We start from the raw sequence: 17521 nt of genomic DNA, 5'->3' as shown, positions 1-17521 counted from the left end.
GAGTTGCAAACAACACGCAAAGAATTACAGATTAAAGACTCTGCGGTTTTGAAATATCAACGAGAAGTTCACAAGTTAAAGGTACACATATTTATTTACTATTATCGACATCTTAGAACTAAATTGCGTAGAAAACAATAAACTTAGAGGGACGCTTTGTATGCGTAACACCTATTGTTTGGTTTTGATGATCTGAAGCGCTCAAGAGCTACTTTTGTCGTGTGCACGTCCTGAACACGCATTGTCGTTGTCCTGATAAGGACGTTTCCGCCGCAAGGTGTCATCATGTTAACATTGGAGCATACAATTTCGATCTCTTATATCGCCCCCTTGAGAATCAAAACTCTATTTACTTGCTTCATTGCTTGCAAATTAATACTCGAAGTGTGTGGGTGTATGTTGTGTTGCCGAACAATAATGACCCATACACGCAAATGGATCAAGGTCAAGGCTTGAATACATTTTGACCGAATCAACCGTAAACTGCGAAAGAATGGGTATAAAATAAAAAGAATCTAGGCGAAAATCACGCAAACCGCGCCGATTTAATGGTGAATATGTTGTACGCCGGCGACGTAATCGTCCTGCGTCCTACTTATTTATTCGTATTATAATAGCGGGATGGCGTGTTGGTCGTTCCGGCCTAATTTTCCCTCACCTCTTTCTTGCTATAATCGAAAGCGTTTCGTTGATAATGTATTTACATACGTATGGTTCAATGATACGCTCCGCGAATAATTTCTTTGCTTTTATTATCAAATAATTACCAAATCATTATTTTGATTTACAATCTCTTTTATTTCGAATAGAGCGTTCTACAGCAAACGACATCAAAGCTCAATAAAGAAGCCGATATACTTTCGACTCTCCATCAAGTCTCTTCGTCGTTATCACCTCATGGAACATCTTCAGCGAAGAAACAAGGTGTATCCGCCGAGTCCAGCGAGTCATCAGGAGCTCCCGGCGATATTACCATACCAAAATTTGAAAAAGATTTCAGGTAGATATTTCCAGCCGCCGACGGCGTTTACAAATCACTTCACATCCAGTAATTCATTGTGGTACAGATCGAAGCAGCTTATTAAGGACGCCATCCTAGACAATGACTTCCTCAAAAATTTAGACTCGTGCCAAATTCGCGAAATCGTCGACTCCATGTACCCGCGCGGGTACCAGAAAGGAACGTATGTTATCCGCGAAGGAGATAATGGCGCACATCTGTTTGTCTCCGCAGAGGGTGAATATGAGGTCATCAAAGATGGTAACGTCTTGGGGCGCATGGGTACCGGGAAAGCATTCGGGGAACTTGCCATACTCTACAACTGCACAAGAACAGCCTCTATTAGAGGTTAAACTCTTTTATTTATCATATTTACATGGGTATAATATAAAGTAATTAAATTTTAGTTGTAAGTGATTCGAATGTTTGGGTACTTGACCGTAAAGTCTTCCAACAAATCATGGTACGAACAGGATTGCAGAGATTAGAAGATAACATCAACTTTTTGCGATCGGTTCCTCTACTGCAAAATCTAAACAATGATGTTTTAGCAAAATTGCTGATGTGCTTGAAGTTGTAAGTTCTTGGTTTAAACAAAAATTTTATGAGATATTTTATGTTATTATTAAATTATTAGGAGTTTTATCCAAGTGGTGCATATATAATTCGTCAAGGTGCAACTGGTGACACATTCTTCATTATGAGCAGCGGCCGGGTAAAAATCACTCAACGTAAACCAGGCACTTTAGAAGATGAACAAATACGTACCTTACAACGTGGTGATTATTTCGGAGAGCAAGCTTTGTTGAAAGAAGACTACCGCACTGCTTCCGTGATAGCTCTTCATCCAGGTGTAGAATGTTTAACCCTAGACCGCGATTCTTTCATTCAACTCATCGGGGACCTAAGCGAAATCAAAGAAAAAGATTACGGTGACACACATCGTAAACTAGCGCGTCCAATTAGCAGTTCCAATATGCAGGAACTAGCTGAATATGATTATATTCAATTGGACGATTTAGATGTGGTTGCTACTTTGGGTATAGGTGGTTTCGGACGTGTGGAACTCGTGCAGTACTCAGGGACCAATCCCTAACATTCGCTCTCAAGTGTCTTAAGAAGCAGCATATCGTAGACACACACCAACAGGAACATATCTTCAGTGAAAAGAGTGTCATGATGGGATGTCGTAGTAAATTCATCTGCAGAATGTATAAAACGTTTAAAGATGCGAAATATGTTTACATGCTACTGGAAGCGTGTCTTGGTGGTGAGGTATGGACGATTCTAAGAGATCGGAGTTGTTTTGATGAATACACCACCCGGTTTATTACTGCTTGTGTTGTGGAAGCATTTGATTACCTACATGCGAGAGGTATAATCTATAGAGACCTAAAACCAGAGAATTTACTGCTGGACGGTAAAGGTTATGTTAAATTAGTCGATTTTGGTTTTTCAAAACGCTTAGGATACAGTAGTAAAACATGGACGTTTTGTGGTACACCAGAGTATGTTTCGGCCCGAGACTATTCTCAATAAAGGACATGATCGTGCTGTTGATTACTGGGCATTGGGTATATTGATGCATGAATTACTCACTGGAAAGTGAGTATTGGAAAATGTTTTAAACCAAATTAGAATAAATATATATTATATTATATTTTAGTCCGCCATTTGCTGCAAATGACCCGATGCGTACATACAATCTCATATTGAAAGGTATAGATATGATTGACTTTGCGAAACACAATATAAGCAGGACAGCGCAGAGTTTGATCAAGAAATTGTGTAGAGATCTACCGTCTGAAAGACTCGGATATCAACGAGGTGGTATTCAAGATATTAAAAAACATAAGTGCGTTATTCATGCAATTATTATGTGAATTACGAAATTAACAGGTTTAAATTATAGATGGTTTCAAGGATTTGATTGGGATGGTCTTATTAGTGGTAATTTACAAGCTCCGATTGTACAATCAATAAGAGGACCTTCGGATTTTACTAATTTTGACACGTTTAGCAAAGATAATAACATACCTGCTGATGAGACCTCTGGCTGGGAGAAAGATTTTTAAACCAACAATAACCTAGGACCAAATACCAAATATACAATTGTGACAATAAATAAAACCTTTCATACCGTGTGTGAATGTGTAAACGTGTTTATTTTGTAATGCCGTGTTTAGTGCTTTATAATTCATGCGGTGAATCATACCTGATGTGTAAATAAGTAATTGGTACTTGTATACAATCTGGTAATGTCGTTTTCACTTCACAATTACGTCGTAATGGTAATGTACTCGTACATCCCGTGACATGAAATCAGTCAGTTGCATCGTGTCAGTATTGACGTGCACAATGTCATAAATTATACATTTTACACAATTTGGTATTCGTCTATGCATTCTTCATTTCGTCCCGTTCGACCCGTTTGATGAAAATTCGCAATGCCCCAAATTCAACCGACTTGCAAAGTATGAGAATGAGGGTGGGTGCGATGCATTCACCGACACGTGGGGCAAACGTAACGCCACCTGTTCGCCTGTTGCAGAGCACCGCGAGGGAGACGCGTGCGCTACAACCACCACCACCGCAGCGACAAGCGACGCCGATGCCGCCGACGACGCAGGCATGACTAGAAACAGGTTTGGCGGCGCCGCGTTTAGTGAGCGCGGGCAGACGGCGATTCGATACCGAGGCGTCGACACCAACGCAGACGTCGTCGCCGCCAACGCCAACGGCGCGTCATGCGAAAGGTGCGAACAAATATCAATCATTTTTCTACGTTTATACAATTTTCGAAAAGAAATAATGCGACACGAATACCACGTTATTCTGTACGAGTTCATTTGAATGCGGTCGCTAAACACGCGCGTAAACAACACACGCGGCCAGGATAATTGACTATTTAAACAGTGCTCTATTTTGCTTTTTTGCAGTTGAGGTAAGAGATGTTTAAAAGGAGTATTTATAGACGAGCACAACACCAAGCACAGCACCAGACGCAGTACTTTTTAACGCACAAGCCTTAAAAAAACATTACAAAATTTTTCAAATTTAACTTCAGTTATTAACATTTTTGCGTTGTTAGTGCTTTTTTACCGTTTGTTTGCCGTAGTATAACCTATTTGCTGAACGTAATAAAATTCAACACTGCAATTACCGGCTGAATAGCACCGCTGTGGTTCATATTTAAATTCATCAGATTTTCCAAGCCGATATACGATTTTATATAGAGTGCTGGCATAGTACGTCATTCGCCCACAACACAAGCGCAAATCGCCGCGCGCTGTGCGCTCCCTAATCGAATCTAAATTTAGTTTTTTGATGTTGAATAGGCTCCCGCTCAAAAACCCACAACAATGTCAGCGCATAAATAAAGCACCTACGCGTGTAATATAACGAACTATCAGTTCACATCAAAACTAGACTCATAATAAGGATAAAAAGCACACTCTTCACATTTTCTAATTACCGCATACTAATTAAAACGTCTTTTTTTTTAAACGCAGCAGTTCTTAATTGAGGTTAGCGTAGGCAACCAATAATACAAAACCAAATGAGAAGATCATTTATATTTATCAGCACCGGTTGACATGTCCATCTATTTCATTCCGACACGAGCAGTAAAAGTGCCATTTATTATTAATGAAGCTGTACGTGAGTGTGATTGTGGCGATTAGGAAAATATTTATGAACAACACCGTGTTTCCAATTAATTCCAACCAGAATACTATTTGTCCCATCAGCGTACGCGTACGACACTGAAATTGATGTGCGACATCAAACGACGTAAACGACTCGCGTACAATTTGTGTTCGCAACAAAACGAATTACGAATAATGCATGAAGGGAAAAATTGATGTTGTCCTGCGGCGCGCGCGTCTACTACATTTGTATTTTATACTCGTGGCGGATCAATCAAGTGCTTGGGAATGTAGACGATGCAAACCCCTTTGTGTGATGGCTATTGTATCATGAACTATATATCGAAATGTTACTTTTCTATGATTGTGCGTTAATGGAGGCTTTGTTTCCTTTTACTTTTATGCATTAGTGCGTAAAATATCCAAAATGTCATGAAATAACCTCTAAATTTATTTCCCTTAACCTCAACACGTGGAAAATTAACCTGTAAATAAGCACATGCCAACAATGTCTTTATTTGGAAAATTAAACACCTGTCGAAGAAACAAATTATCGTGAAGTATCATGTGTGGCTCGTGTACAATACTTTACTACACTGCATACATTATTAATTCATTTTAACGGAATGAGTTTTTGATAATACGAGCCAAAGTTCCGCGACGCTTGTAAAACAAACATGTCTGACTCTTCAAAAGAATATTGATAGTCATAATTTATTAATACGAATTCATTTGCATTGCTTTACGATGATAAATCCAATAATTCCGCGAAACTCGCATACTTATATGATATTGCATGATAAATACATTGTTGCGCATCACATGAACGCAACATGTGTACTTTTTTATCAAACTGATAATTTTAATACGGTGCTATTATGAATTATCTTTCTATCCACATAAGCATCTGCACATTTTGATAATATCACAACCAGGATATTGACTATTGACGATCTGACTGATCAAATAAAATTGAGGAACATTTTTTGCCGTCAAGTTTTTGAATTCATTTTTGCGCGATGTCTGTAGCAGAAATAATCGATTGTACCTTTGTGCTGAGCCGTAATACGTAATATATAAATCGGTAATAAAAGCAGACGCTAAAGAGGAGCGGCGCCATTTATCTGTATCACCACACACACACATACTAACATATAGACGGCGTTTTACGACCGCCACTAAAACGTAAAACGCTCCGCAAGATTACGAAGCCAAAAGGAAGCGTCACACTCCCGTAAATTAATTAGGTCATTTCTGGATCGCCACGGAATGGCGCCATGCGGACACACCTAGCGAATATATTTATTCGCCTGTCAGGTTTGGTCTAGTCCTATCCTGTTTCGTGGTTGCACCCCCTCTTGAAGGACTTAAAAGGTTTCACTTTAATTCTGTTATGACAAAAAATGGAATATCATTTGTTTCCACGGCTGTCGTGTTGTAATACGTAGTTTCATATGTTAAATTAAGCACTAGGCTAAATTAAGTGTGATTATATTTATTAAAATTATTACATTTAAGTTTTAAGTCATTGAAATTATCTAACATGAAATTATCTCATATGAAATCTAAATTTGTCATCTGTGTAAATAACACTACTGTTAGTTTATTTGAAATGTAACGAATTTTAGTATTACCTACCAACTAGAAAGGAGATAACAATTACATTATATACATCAACACGTACTACTTTCATAATCAGTGATTCCTTGACAACAAAGCGGCGTATATCATATCACATTCATCGCGATGGAAAGTGCGTTGAATTAATTTGTTTGTGGTCGTCTCGACTTGACATGCGTGCATTAAAGTGCATTTGTGTGTGTTGTTGCTTACAGTGACGACAGTGACGTGCCGACTTCATCAAGCGAAGACAATAACGAATCGTCGGGGTCGTCAGTGGCCTCCGCATCGCCCAACCACCACCTTCAGCGTCGCCTCGTGGTCAATAATCTTCTGCAATTGATCCGCCGCCGGCAGCGGCTCGTTAACAATGCGCTTTCGAATCGGTGAGTTGAGTTTTCATTCATTTTATGCTTTACAGCGTTAAAAGTAAGGTAATAAATCATGTGATGTGGTGCGATTCAAATTTAAATGACAGGCGCTTTGTCACAACAAATAGATATTGTTTAATAGTAGACAATTTGCTTATAATGAAGTTTTGAATATTTTATAAAGTTAGAAATAAGCTGTTGGTGAAAAAAATTTGATTGTGTTTTAATTAAAAATTCTCCGTAAATAATCAAGTATTATTTGAAGTGTGCGCTGGAAATCGATTAAATCATAAGAGAATATAAAACTTCCACTCATTTGCACCCTTTTTATCGCGTTCAATCTGCGTCATCAGCAAAGAGTCTAGACTGGACTAGACGTTGTGAATCACACCACATGCTTGAAATGATTCATGAAAGCATCCAATTAAATCGAACAGCAATCTATTGGGAAATGTCTGTTTTGCAAAAACATTGTGAAATCGCTGCCTGCACGCTAAATATACCTAAATAGCAGTGTCGCGTAAAATGATCCAGTAGATTTCCTCATTGGACCCGTCTGTATCCTCTACGCATGCGCGTGCTACCCCCGATCGCAAACCCACACACACACCTCCTCTGCCCGGCATGAATCAGGATATTGCGAAGGACGTGCACAACGATTTCGCGGTTGTGACGCTCACCATTCTCTCGTTCTCGCATTGTGCTCGTGTCATCTCGCGCGCCCTCCAATAATGACACTAACAATTAGCCGCCGAAGCCGACTGATGACAATAATCGCAACTAAAACATCGGGTCGCTTTACGCATCGATTTACAAGCGTGGAAGTGTGTCGATCAGCTGATTGCGCTTGTGGTTGGAATATGAGTGCTGTTTTAAGTGGTGGCGAGCGCGTGATAAGGAAACGAATTGTGCGCGGTGGTTGAAGTGGCGGCCCACTTTACTGATAGTGCGACGTGTTGGTGTTGAACTTTACGAATTCCGCATTAGATCGGCTGACGACAGCGTTGAAAAGGTCGCCGCGTGACATTTATATTTTCACGCCCGAGCGTCTTTTATCATCGAACTACGCCAACCCCGGGATGCGGGCGGATTGAACGAATGCATTTGTAAATAAGCAGCGCGCCGGCATCAACGCTGGCCGCACCCATATCTAATTATTTTTGTAATATTCAATTCGATTCGGGAATTGATTTTATGTCAGTTGCAGAAAAAATCAAATAACACAAACGGGGTCAATGTGACTAAAAAAATGTGCGATTGAAATGCACCTTGGTTGTCATATCATGCGCTTCCGCATGTTAACGAATTCAGACTTGTATTTATATAAAAATAAACAAAGAAAACCCAGAAGAAATACATTGATATAAATTTGGTGAACTAATTTAAATACGGCTCTGTGCTTCGGAATGAATTAAATTAAAATCTACGTGACGAAAATATTGATTGATTATATCGAGACGTTATACGTTTACGTACCGTTTGCTTAGTAGCTTAGTCGCATTACATTTGGAAAAATATTCTTCAAGAACAGTTCGTCCTGAATACTTTTGTCAAGCTGTCAGTCTTCCAAGCGTTTTAGTTCAACTCACTTCGAAGTGAGTTTACGACGTAATTTGTGCAATTAATGTTGTCAGATAGCGTATTCCCTGCGTTGTTTATTTGCTTTCGTGATATTTGTAAAAGTGCGCTCAGTGTTGGCAGCTTTTTATGAATTTGTGCGAAAGTAACGTTTTGGAAAGCAGTTATTTTTGACAATTGGCACGCTAAGTTTCTGCCATTGCAATAAAAACTTTTACAAAGTGGACTTGTTAAGTTCTAAACTAGAAGTGTGAGTTATTTCGTGAACTGAAGTTGATGTTCATCATAATGAAGTTGCAAATGATTGTCATCGAAACTGGAGAAAAGTGGAAGAAGGCTTTATTGAGGTGAGAATAAAAAGATATAAATTAATAGGTTAAGAATATATATAGGCAACCCAATTTACATGTCTCAAAGTATTGCTATTAGTTTAAAATGTATGCAACCCAGAAAACAAGTGTTTTTCATTGTTTAGTTTAAATTAAATATAAAAATTTAAACATGTGCGTATTATCAACAAACTGTAGATACATTTAAGTTTATTACCAGTTAATTGGTAAAAGCGATTACGTAAAAACCAGTTTTGCAGCAGAGTGTGCAGCTGGAAGCGTCGGAATTGGCACGAAATGGAAATTTCTCTTTAGTCATTGCAACTTAAAATTTCTCTCGAACTACTCTCACGTGTTACCACTACAGCGGCATTCCGAAGTTGGCAATTCACTTTCATCGTGCGAGTTGGAGTTAAATCAGTCGTAACATCAGAGGCAGTGCTGCAACAAGCAGCGCGCGCCAATCCATACCCATTCGAGCGCATTCGTGTAAACGTGTAAATACTCTAAATACACATCCAAGTGAATGGCGAATAAGACAATTAAAGCCGTATTGTATTACGTCGTTGGCGTGGGTAGAGCGGTAGCAGTAGCAGCACGCGTTCGAGTGGCGCGTAATTAGTCTCAAAACTGGCGAGCCCGGCGTCACGTCACTCAATTACAATTTCCATACGAGCATAATGAAGCCGGCTGTTGATGCTACACTCACACACGCACTCGACAGTCGAGATTTGTAAGTTTCCAACAGCGGTTGACTCATCTTGCATATATAGTGAATCCTTACAAAGAAACCCTTAAAGTGTGATGGTGTGATCGATTAAGTGAAGACAAACAGTGAAAAAAAAAACCTGCGGGAACGTACGAGTCGTCTTTCGATGTTTCAATCGATTGGTAGAGTCTTTGGTTGAGGTTTACTTTTCCCTTGATTGAATTTTTATTGAAACATCATTAAACATTGTGTGTGCTTGTGTGGATGTGTTTATGTAAATTACGCCGGGAACAGCGTTGTTTGTCTGAGATATTGTTATCGAAAGGGCAATTATATCGGCTGCCTCCAGAAACGCTTTGTTATCGTTGACAGTCGCAAGTTAATCAGTTAATGGCGCAAGCAAAGTGGTGAAATTCTGCAGGCCCACAGGAAGATCAAAAAAGTTATCGCCTATTCCTAGTAAATTTGCTGCGGAATTAACAAGTAAGATATATTGTTAGCATTGTTCAATACTATTAGTAATGTTTGTTCAATAGTTGAATCATCGATACGTGAACAACGCATTCTTGGAATAATCATAATTTATAAGCGAAAGCTTTGAATAAACACGTTTCGCTCATTTTATTAATAGTGTTATTTGTTTGAACTTTGATTACGAACTGAAATTATTTTCTAAATTTATCGCAAAGTGTTTATCAACATGCTGGATTTTTGGGATAAAATTTTTAGAATTTTGCTTTAAGATAATTCTTATATTCTTAATTCTTATATAATGATGATTATTAATGATTTATTTAATATTAAGATCAAACAAACAGTGTGTAACTCAAATAATCACACATGTATGTTACTTACATTTTTGAATTTATTTTATTAAGATTTAACAAAATATGCAAGCAAAAATGATAAAATTCAAATTTCCCGCTGTTTAGCCATGACGAAAAATTAAAATACAATTGGCATAATATAAGTGATGGACACAATTTTGCCTGTATAATACTTGCGAGGCTGTTTCGGTGATTAATATGCATATTTTAGATATACGAACCATGCGAACCTTTCCATCGAAATAGAATGAAGGAATTTACTTTACACGTTTGTTTTGATCAGCGCCTGTAAAGCATGTTCGATTCCCATAGCTAATTTACAGCTATTACAATAATATTTACAATTTACTGTTTGACAGCCACTGGGTTAATTGTTGCGAACGTGCCTTGACCCACCGATCATACGAGCGCATATTACGACGATTGTATACTCTTCACACGCTCAAGCACGTGTAATATAAACAAATGTGGGTAGTTTACAATAAAGCGTACTGTAGATGTATAGCAAGAATGTCACAGTTCACATTTCCACGCTAATAAGAATTTTATTTATTTCGTTTTTATTTTTATTTTGTTTATGTAATCACGTAATAGGTATATTAATTTTCATTTTTAAGTCCGTGAATTGTCGTATTAACACTTTAAAAATTCCATTTAGGCGAAAAATGTCGAAATTAAATAAAATTTTGATACAAAAGGTAGTTCAAAATGGAAATTTATAAGAATTTTACTTACGCTAACACAGAAAAACCTGAATTCTTTCAAAACAACTAAATTATGTTAAAAATTAAACCTTATTATCGCAGTTGTTGAAATAATTGTTGGAAATATTGCGTTTATCATTATCAAGTTCAACTTAAAGGAAACTTATTTTATGTTGACGTCAACGCAATCAGTAGTTGGAATGTGCGGTTGAAAGTAAAGAAATTAAAAAATTATGATAACAAAACTATTAACCATTGCGCTGTACGCGTATCTAAACTTGAAAATTTCAGCAAATAGGTAAAACATCGGTCACTAACCCTAAACAGATAAAAACATCAAGTATTCCACTATAAACTACATACTAGTATAGTTGTAAAATAGATAAAAGAGGTTTGAATGAGATACTAATCATCGATAAGATAAAAACTTTAAAATAACGATGAGCAATTTTTTGATTGCTACAACTAGACATAATTGATATTATCTGTGATCCGAGTCCGGTCAGCACGTGGTGTGGTCAATGAGCAAGTTTGTAATTGTATCATTTAAAAACACTATCAGTGAATTTATGATTTGACAGCATGCATACCATAAAAAACCTTGAATTACACAAACCGAAATATAAATGATCACAATTGAGGTTATTGCAGTAAATAATTAGTGCCATCTATCTTCTAATAGTTTATTTGCTTGTAACCACATTTAAAACTGGTGTACCGCAATGTTTAATGTTTATTTTCACTAATCGTTTGTGTGCCAGCTACTAGAGTAAACTATCATTATCAATACGCGATACTTCACGTTATTTACCCGAATGTAATTAAACCATTACGTATTCCGGTGGATTCTTGAATTTTATTGTTTTCCTCAAGGTTGCTGCAAGCATTGTCAACACAATCGTGTATGTCATCACATATGTGACCCCACATAATTTGACGCATATGTCGTGTTTCTATAGATTTCGATATTGATTGGAAGAGCTAAAGTTTGGATTCTTCGGAATCATTTTTGTGACATAATTTTACTTTGACGTCGTTTGTCGTAATCGTCGTTAACATCCATCATGCACTCCAATGATTATTATTTATTAAAATATTTAAATTCATGTAGTTTGCTGCATTATTTATTTCTATGCACTTGTGATGCAAATAGCGATAGATATTTTTTGTCTTTTCAATTCGTGATGTAATTTACTCTCGTGATTCGGATTCTTTCCATCGGCGTGTTAATTGAGTGAAGCAAATCGCCCTTGAAATGTTTGAAACGCTTTAAACGCAGCGACCTTAGCAAATAGAATCACTTTGGAATGTAGGATGGCGGAGTCGCTTATTACTGAAGCAATCGCAGTTATTGTTGAAACAGTGCGCGCGCACTGCCCGTTAATAATAATACAACGCGGAGATGTAGCGCTCGGTGAAATCTGTTTTTAATTTCGAACCGAAGCATGTGGTTTATTATTCCAATCTCTCTATTTACATCAATCGTCTGTCTGTGCGCGTAATTCTGTAAATCAATATGGTTGTTAGCTGTAAGCTGTATCTGTGCCGCATTAAATTGTGCGGGCAATCGTACAACGGCTTTTACATCCGTGCCAGACTCAATTTTTATTATTCCAGATCCCTTTTACAAATATCCACTGCTCTACTGACTCTACTCTATTGTACATTGTACCGTTCACTTAATAAATGCTCCAAATGAGAGATTTCCAAGCGGAAAACACATAATATAAGATGTTTTAGAGATGCTATTAAAAAAGCATTACTGAACCAGGTTTTATTTGTGAATTGTGAACGAAACAAACGTCATCGCAGTGATTCATTCAACAGTTCTCGAACGAAAAAAGAGTGCAACTGATGTAATGAATTAATCATTGCTTGTTATCAGTGGCCGACTGCCGTTGTTGCTGACGTTTGATGTTGGCTTGTATCTAACACGGCGAATTTCGGCGAAGTGTATCAACAAAACAAACTTGCGCAGTAAAACAGAACCGCACGGTTTCCGTTGGGCGCGACTTTCGACCGTTCGCCGCTGCCCGGCCAAGTGTACCAGCAAGCGTAGTCGTGTAACAAACAGAGATAGCGCCATATTTAAGCCGCATTTGCCTCTTTCCACTCACTGCGTCTCGTCACAAGCGAGTGAGTAAGCAGCGACATAAGCAGCATTTGCGCGTCAGCGGCGGCGGTGCGCGCAGCTCACTGTAGCAGTAATCAAGACTTTTTTTTTTAATGTGTGTCCCGCTTTAACGTACTCAGCCCTCATTCCTTCCAGTGCTCATCACTGCAAGCAACCTGTGACTTAGTTTTCGAAAACGCGTTAGCTTATCAGCCGCGCTAGTGATATTTGTGCGGGGGCGATGTTAGACTGTTGGCGATCTGCGCGGTAAATATGTTACGGTCACAGGTTCCAATGGTGGTCCGGTGAATAATTTCGCCAGCAAGTACAAAGTGTTGTTTTCTCGCATCTCGGACGCGTCACGTATACACTCTGTCTCGTTGGACAGGGAGAGAACGAACACTTGTTGAATGAGGTGGCGACCCTGCAACGGTATCCGAAGAGAATCTCAATAACGGTCTCCAAAGCGCATGATGAGCGCAATCATAACCTTAAAGGAATTACTCAAGTCGCCACTTGCGGAACTTAAGTAACATTGACGAGATGTAAGTTAACACCGATCGTGTGTTTATGCAAAATGCGCAAAAATTGCGAAATCATCTAATTGGTGATTCTGTTTAAGTGCTAACTATGCGTTAAGCGTTCCATGTAGTCAATGTCAATTATCAATACATACCACATAAATAATTTATATAGTTGTATGTATCGGGCATGTGACGCTGTTCGTAACTACAGTTGATATTTGCTACCTGTGGAGTTAGTAAAGCAGCAGTATGTGATAATGAATGTCACGCATTTGAAAAACGTACAAATTTGCAATTCCTGCACCTTCCCACTTTTTTGCCTAGTAAATCAACGAATATAATTAAATGATTTGTTTTGTTTAGTTTTTATGCGTTTTTTGGCAAAACCTTGGAAGCAAAATTAGCAAAACGATTGCACACCGCATTGTCGATCCGCAGTTATACGAGTAAAATTTCGGGTATCATTCTCTAGTTAATTACAATGCATACAACATTTGCAGTTATCGTTAAATTAAATTATAAAAATAACGTGGGTCCCTTGTAGGAGGCCTTTGTTCAATTTACAACCTGCGCGCGCTAATTAACAGCGCAGTTACGCAGGTGCCTCAACGAAATAACGAATATGCAAAATATTGATAAGAATCGAAGCCTTGGTGTGACAGGTTGGCAGTATCTATTAGAATATTTAAAAACAAGTTTTCAAAACGTTGATAGCCTCCGCCATGTACTTACGAGGTGTGATGTTGAAAAAGAGTGGCTGCGAGCGCCGGAAAATTATGACGGCTTTCACCATTGAGAGACCAGAAATGAGGTTTACGATAATAATATTTGTTGTATTAAACAACGCGTGAAGTGATTATAGTAATAATGATGTGTATGTGTGTTGCAGAATGGTTCTTGAACCCAAATTCGCTGATTATGGAAGTATACATTCAATCGGTGAAGTCGTCAATCGAGCACCGCATGATCAATCCGAAGTGGACAACGCAACCGCCGTCCACGATTTGATAGGCGTCAACGGCAACGCAGCCTTGCCGCAGCCGCAGCATCCACCCAGCCAGCAGCCGCCAGTGATGACACAGGGCGATCTCTACCAGCGCCAGCCGCTGCTGCCGACGCCGACGAAGGCGGACAAATGGGGCAGCGCTGGCCACCCGGACATTCATGAGTTCACAGTTGAGGAGGACGAGGACAACCTCTCTCTGCAACCGCACGCCGACCAGAATGGCATTATTAAAATCAACATGCCCACCCCTGTGGGAAGAGCCACGTTTTCCTCAGGAGCGTTGGAAAACGTTGATAGGTACAAATAAATTAAACTTACCTATCATTATGTATTTTATTACATATTGTTGTATCATTTCAGCATTGGTGATTATGTTCTTCAGTAGTTTATTAGTTTTAATCTCGCTGGCGACCACGCATGAGCGTGTCCCGGACCGCAAAGATTACGGCCCGTTGCCGGACATTTTCTTCGATCTTTTCGGCGTGCACGATTGGGGCCTCACTGTGTCCGAATATCTCATCATATTTGCCTTTAACTCGACGTTATTTGTTATTGTTTTGCACAAACATAGGTACTTTTGTTGTCATTAGTATAAATAACATGCTGACGGTAAAGTTATTTTCAGATTTATAATTGCACGTCGGCTGTTCCTAATCATGAGTCTTTTGTATATCTATCGCTCGGTGACAATGTTCGTCACGGTCTTGCCAATCTCCAGCACGACGTACTATTGTTCGCCGAAAAGCAATCACACCACAACGCTGGACATGGCGAAACGCGTCGTGCAAATGTTGTCCGGTATGGGGCTCTCCATCAACGGCAAGCAGACATATTGCGGCGACTTCATCTACAGCGGGCATACATTGACGATAGTTATAAGTTATTTGTTTATTTCGGAATGTAAGTGTTTTGTTTGTGTCTGCATGTGATTCAGCAGGAAGTAATTAATGCTTCTGTTATCTCTGGGTTATAGATACTCCTAAAAAATTGTATCTGGTACATTGGCTGTATTGGGCGGTTGCTGTCACTGGCGTGTTTATGTTGCAATGGTCTCGATCGCACTACACGATAGATGTGATTATCGCTTACTATGTGACGACCAGAATTTTCTGGATCTATCATACGTTGGCGAACAATAGTGGTCTGAAGGTAATTGCCTACGAAATGGTTGTTTAATCAGTGATGCATTTAATCAAATATGTTGGTTTCTCTTGCAGCAATCGTCGGAGAAAAATCTTCTGTGCCGCATGTGGTGGTTCAATTTGTTTCTGTACTTTGAGGGCAATGTGGGTGGTCAAGTTCCTAGGCAATGGCCGGACTGGCCCTTCCCTTGGCCCCGTCGACTACACGCGAAAAGCCGTGACAGTTAGTAGTCCGCCGCGATGGCGCACCTCAGTGAAGGAACTCTTTTATACTCCCGTCCTCCTTTTATTGTGAACGTTTTGATCATTCGATGGATCACTCGGCATATGCAACACAACAATAACTTCGAATGCACTGATGATACACTTTTTCACAGCAGATCATAGTAGAACAGAAATAAAATTATATACTTATTAATTTATACTAAAATTATGAAACAGATTGTGATAAATGGAAAATATAACTAGCGCCTTAAGTCTAAACTAAATATAAGAGATGTAAAATATTGTTTAGCTTTTAGATCAATGTAACTATATGTAAATATTTTATGAGGGAAGCGTAGTGTGCAGTTATTTGTAATCAAGAATTATAGTAGTGTTGGTACTGAAAGCAAACATTGTTACAACAACGCCCAACATTTGGATTCTCGAGCACGACGGACTTACTTAATTGAATGAAATTGGTGTTTGCTTTATGGAGTGCCGAAAATTGCTGTGTTGATATATCGTCTTGCCAAACAAGTGCCTAACATATAATATTCGGATTGGGAATATTTGCTTTGCGATATTTGGAATCTTCACATGTCACTTTGCACGCTTGGCATTTATCTGGAAACGCCCGGATTGAAATCAGTTCTAAATTTAATCGTTTGGCCTAAGTCCAAAACATGCCAATAACCAATAGCCAAGTTCAAAGTGTGGATCCAATTCAATCAACATCCAAATTGAATTGCAAGTCAACAATATGTTATTCGACAAAAGCGTCGGTCTTAGTTATTTGTTTAAATATTGTATTAAATCATTGGTATTAAAGGGCATCATTTGTATTTATCAGTTTCTTCTTCGGTCAAGCTTCACATGCAAACAATTCTATGTGTTTAGAAAACAAAGCTTGTGAAATATATGTGTCTATGGTTACATATCTCTAATTGCACATACTAAACACACGATTTGAGGATCACAAATTACGATAAATTTTGATAAAAAATATTAGGAATTTATCCATACAAATACTAATTTCACGTACACAGTGTAATCTTGTTAGACCAATGTATGTTTTTTATTTAGTCTATACATAAATATTTAATGTACATAACGCAAAACGTTTACACACCATTTAATTAGATTAGATATTAGCGAAATAGAAATGATCCACACACACACACACGGATTTGAAAATCATTTTCTAAATATATTAAAATTGAAGGACATGAAACATATTAAGCATTGAGAAGTAACCAATAATGTTTGTATACCTTTACTGAGTCATCTTGTAAATTGTAACATATCTAGACGATATAGTTTTTATCTATTACTTCTCTCTTTGTGTCAAGATTATATTATTTTATACATGATGCAAACCTGAAGACTAAACAAACCCTTAACGTGATGACGGTATACTTTTATATTGATTTTAAAAATAGTATCAATAGAACTTGTTTCACTTAAAAAATAGATAAAAGTCTGTGATGTGTAGCGAATTTTATGTTATGTTTTGCAACAGAAAAACTACTCTATTATAAATATATGTACATAGGAAATATGTACATGTTTAAATAATATTATTCAGTAATTGATGATTGTACATGTTGCTTCATCTAAGAAATAAGTTAGGGCATTGTATAAGAGAGTTTGGCAAATGCTCTTATTCTTTGGTTGGTGTAAAATTTTGACTACGATATTGCCGACACCTCAATCAATTTTAAGCTGATAAAATACTTTTACATTTCGC

At 38.1% G+C, this 17521-nt stretch overlaps 2 protein-coding genes and 1 long non-coding RNA gene across 4 annotated transcripts; 2 read left to right on the top strand and 1 right to left on the bottom strand.

The window, feature by feature from the left end:
• Window positions 1–816: 816 nt before the first annotated feature.
• Window positions 817–3352, bottom strand: LOC135802240 (uncharacterized). 2 transcript variants are annotated; one of them, XR_010550523.1, is made up of 5 exons: window positions 3216–3352; window positions 3038–3087; window positions 1769–1904; window positions 1377–1532; window positions 817–1322 (listed from the first exon to the last, which is right to left on the bottom strand). It is a non-coding gene; the product is annotated as an uncharacterized lncRNA (long non-coding RNA). The 2 variants fall into 2 exon arrangements; XR_010550524.1 differs by lacking the exons at window positions 817–1322; window positions 1377–1532 and adding an exon at window positions 1565–1693.
• On the top strand, window positions 1662–3075 carry LOC135802237 (cGMP-dependent protein kinase, isozyme 1-like). The gene is given in 5 exon segments (XM_065315790.1): window positions 1662–2079; window positions 2082–2518; window positions 2520–2605; window positions 2667–2855; window positions 2913–3075. Coding segments are annotated over 5 exon segments (1254 nt in total). The 5' UTR covers window positions 1662–1700.
• LOC135802236 (phosphatidylcholine:ceramide cholinephosphotransferase 2-like) lies at window positions 3337–16616 on the top strand. Its single transcript, XM_065315789.1, is given in 9 exon segments — window positions 3337–3474; window positions 3552–3756; window positions 6483–6653; window positions 14312–14680; window positions 14682–14725; window positions 14789–14999; window positions 15054–15328; window positions 15402–15577; window positions 15646–16616. Coding segments are annotated over 9 exon segments (1644 nt in total). The 5' UTR covers window positions 3337–3434; the 3' UTR covers window positions 15799–16616.
• Window positions 16617–17521: the final 905 nt, after the last annotated feature.

Source organism: Atheta coriaria, unplaced genomic scaffold, assembly GCF_025399875.1.
Source record: "Atheta coriaria isolate IRGN ID8LTWV9N9 unplaced genomic scaffold, Caltech_Dcor_3.1 hic_scaffold_16_pilon, whole genome shotgun sequence".
Taxonomy (NCBI): domain Eukaryota; kingdom Metazoa; phylum Arthropoda; class Insecta; order Coleoptera; family Staphylinidae; genus Dalotia; species Dalotia coriaria.
This window is presented reverse-complemented; position numbering and strand designations above follow the sequence as displayed.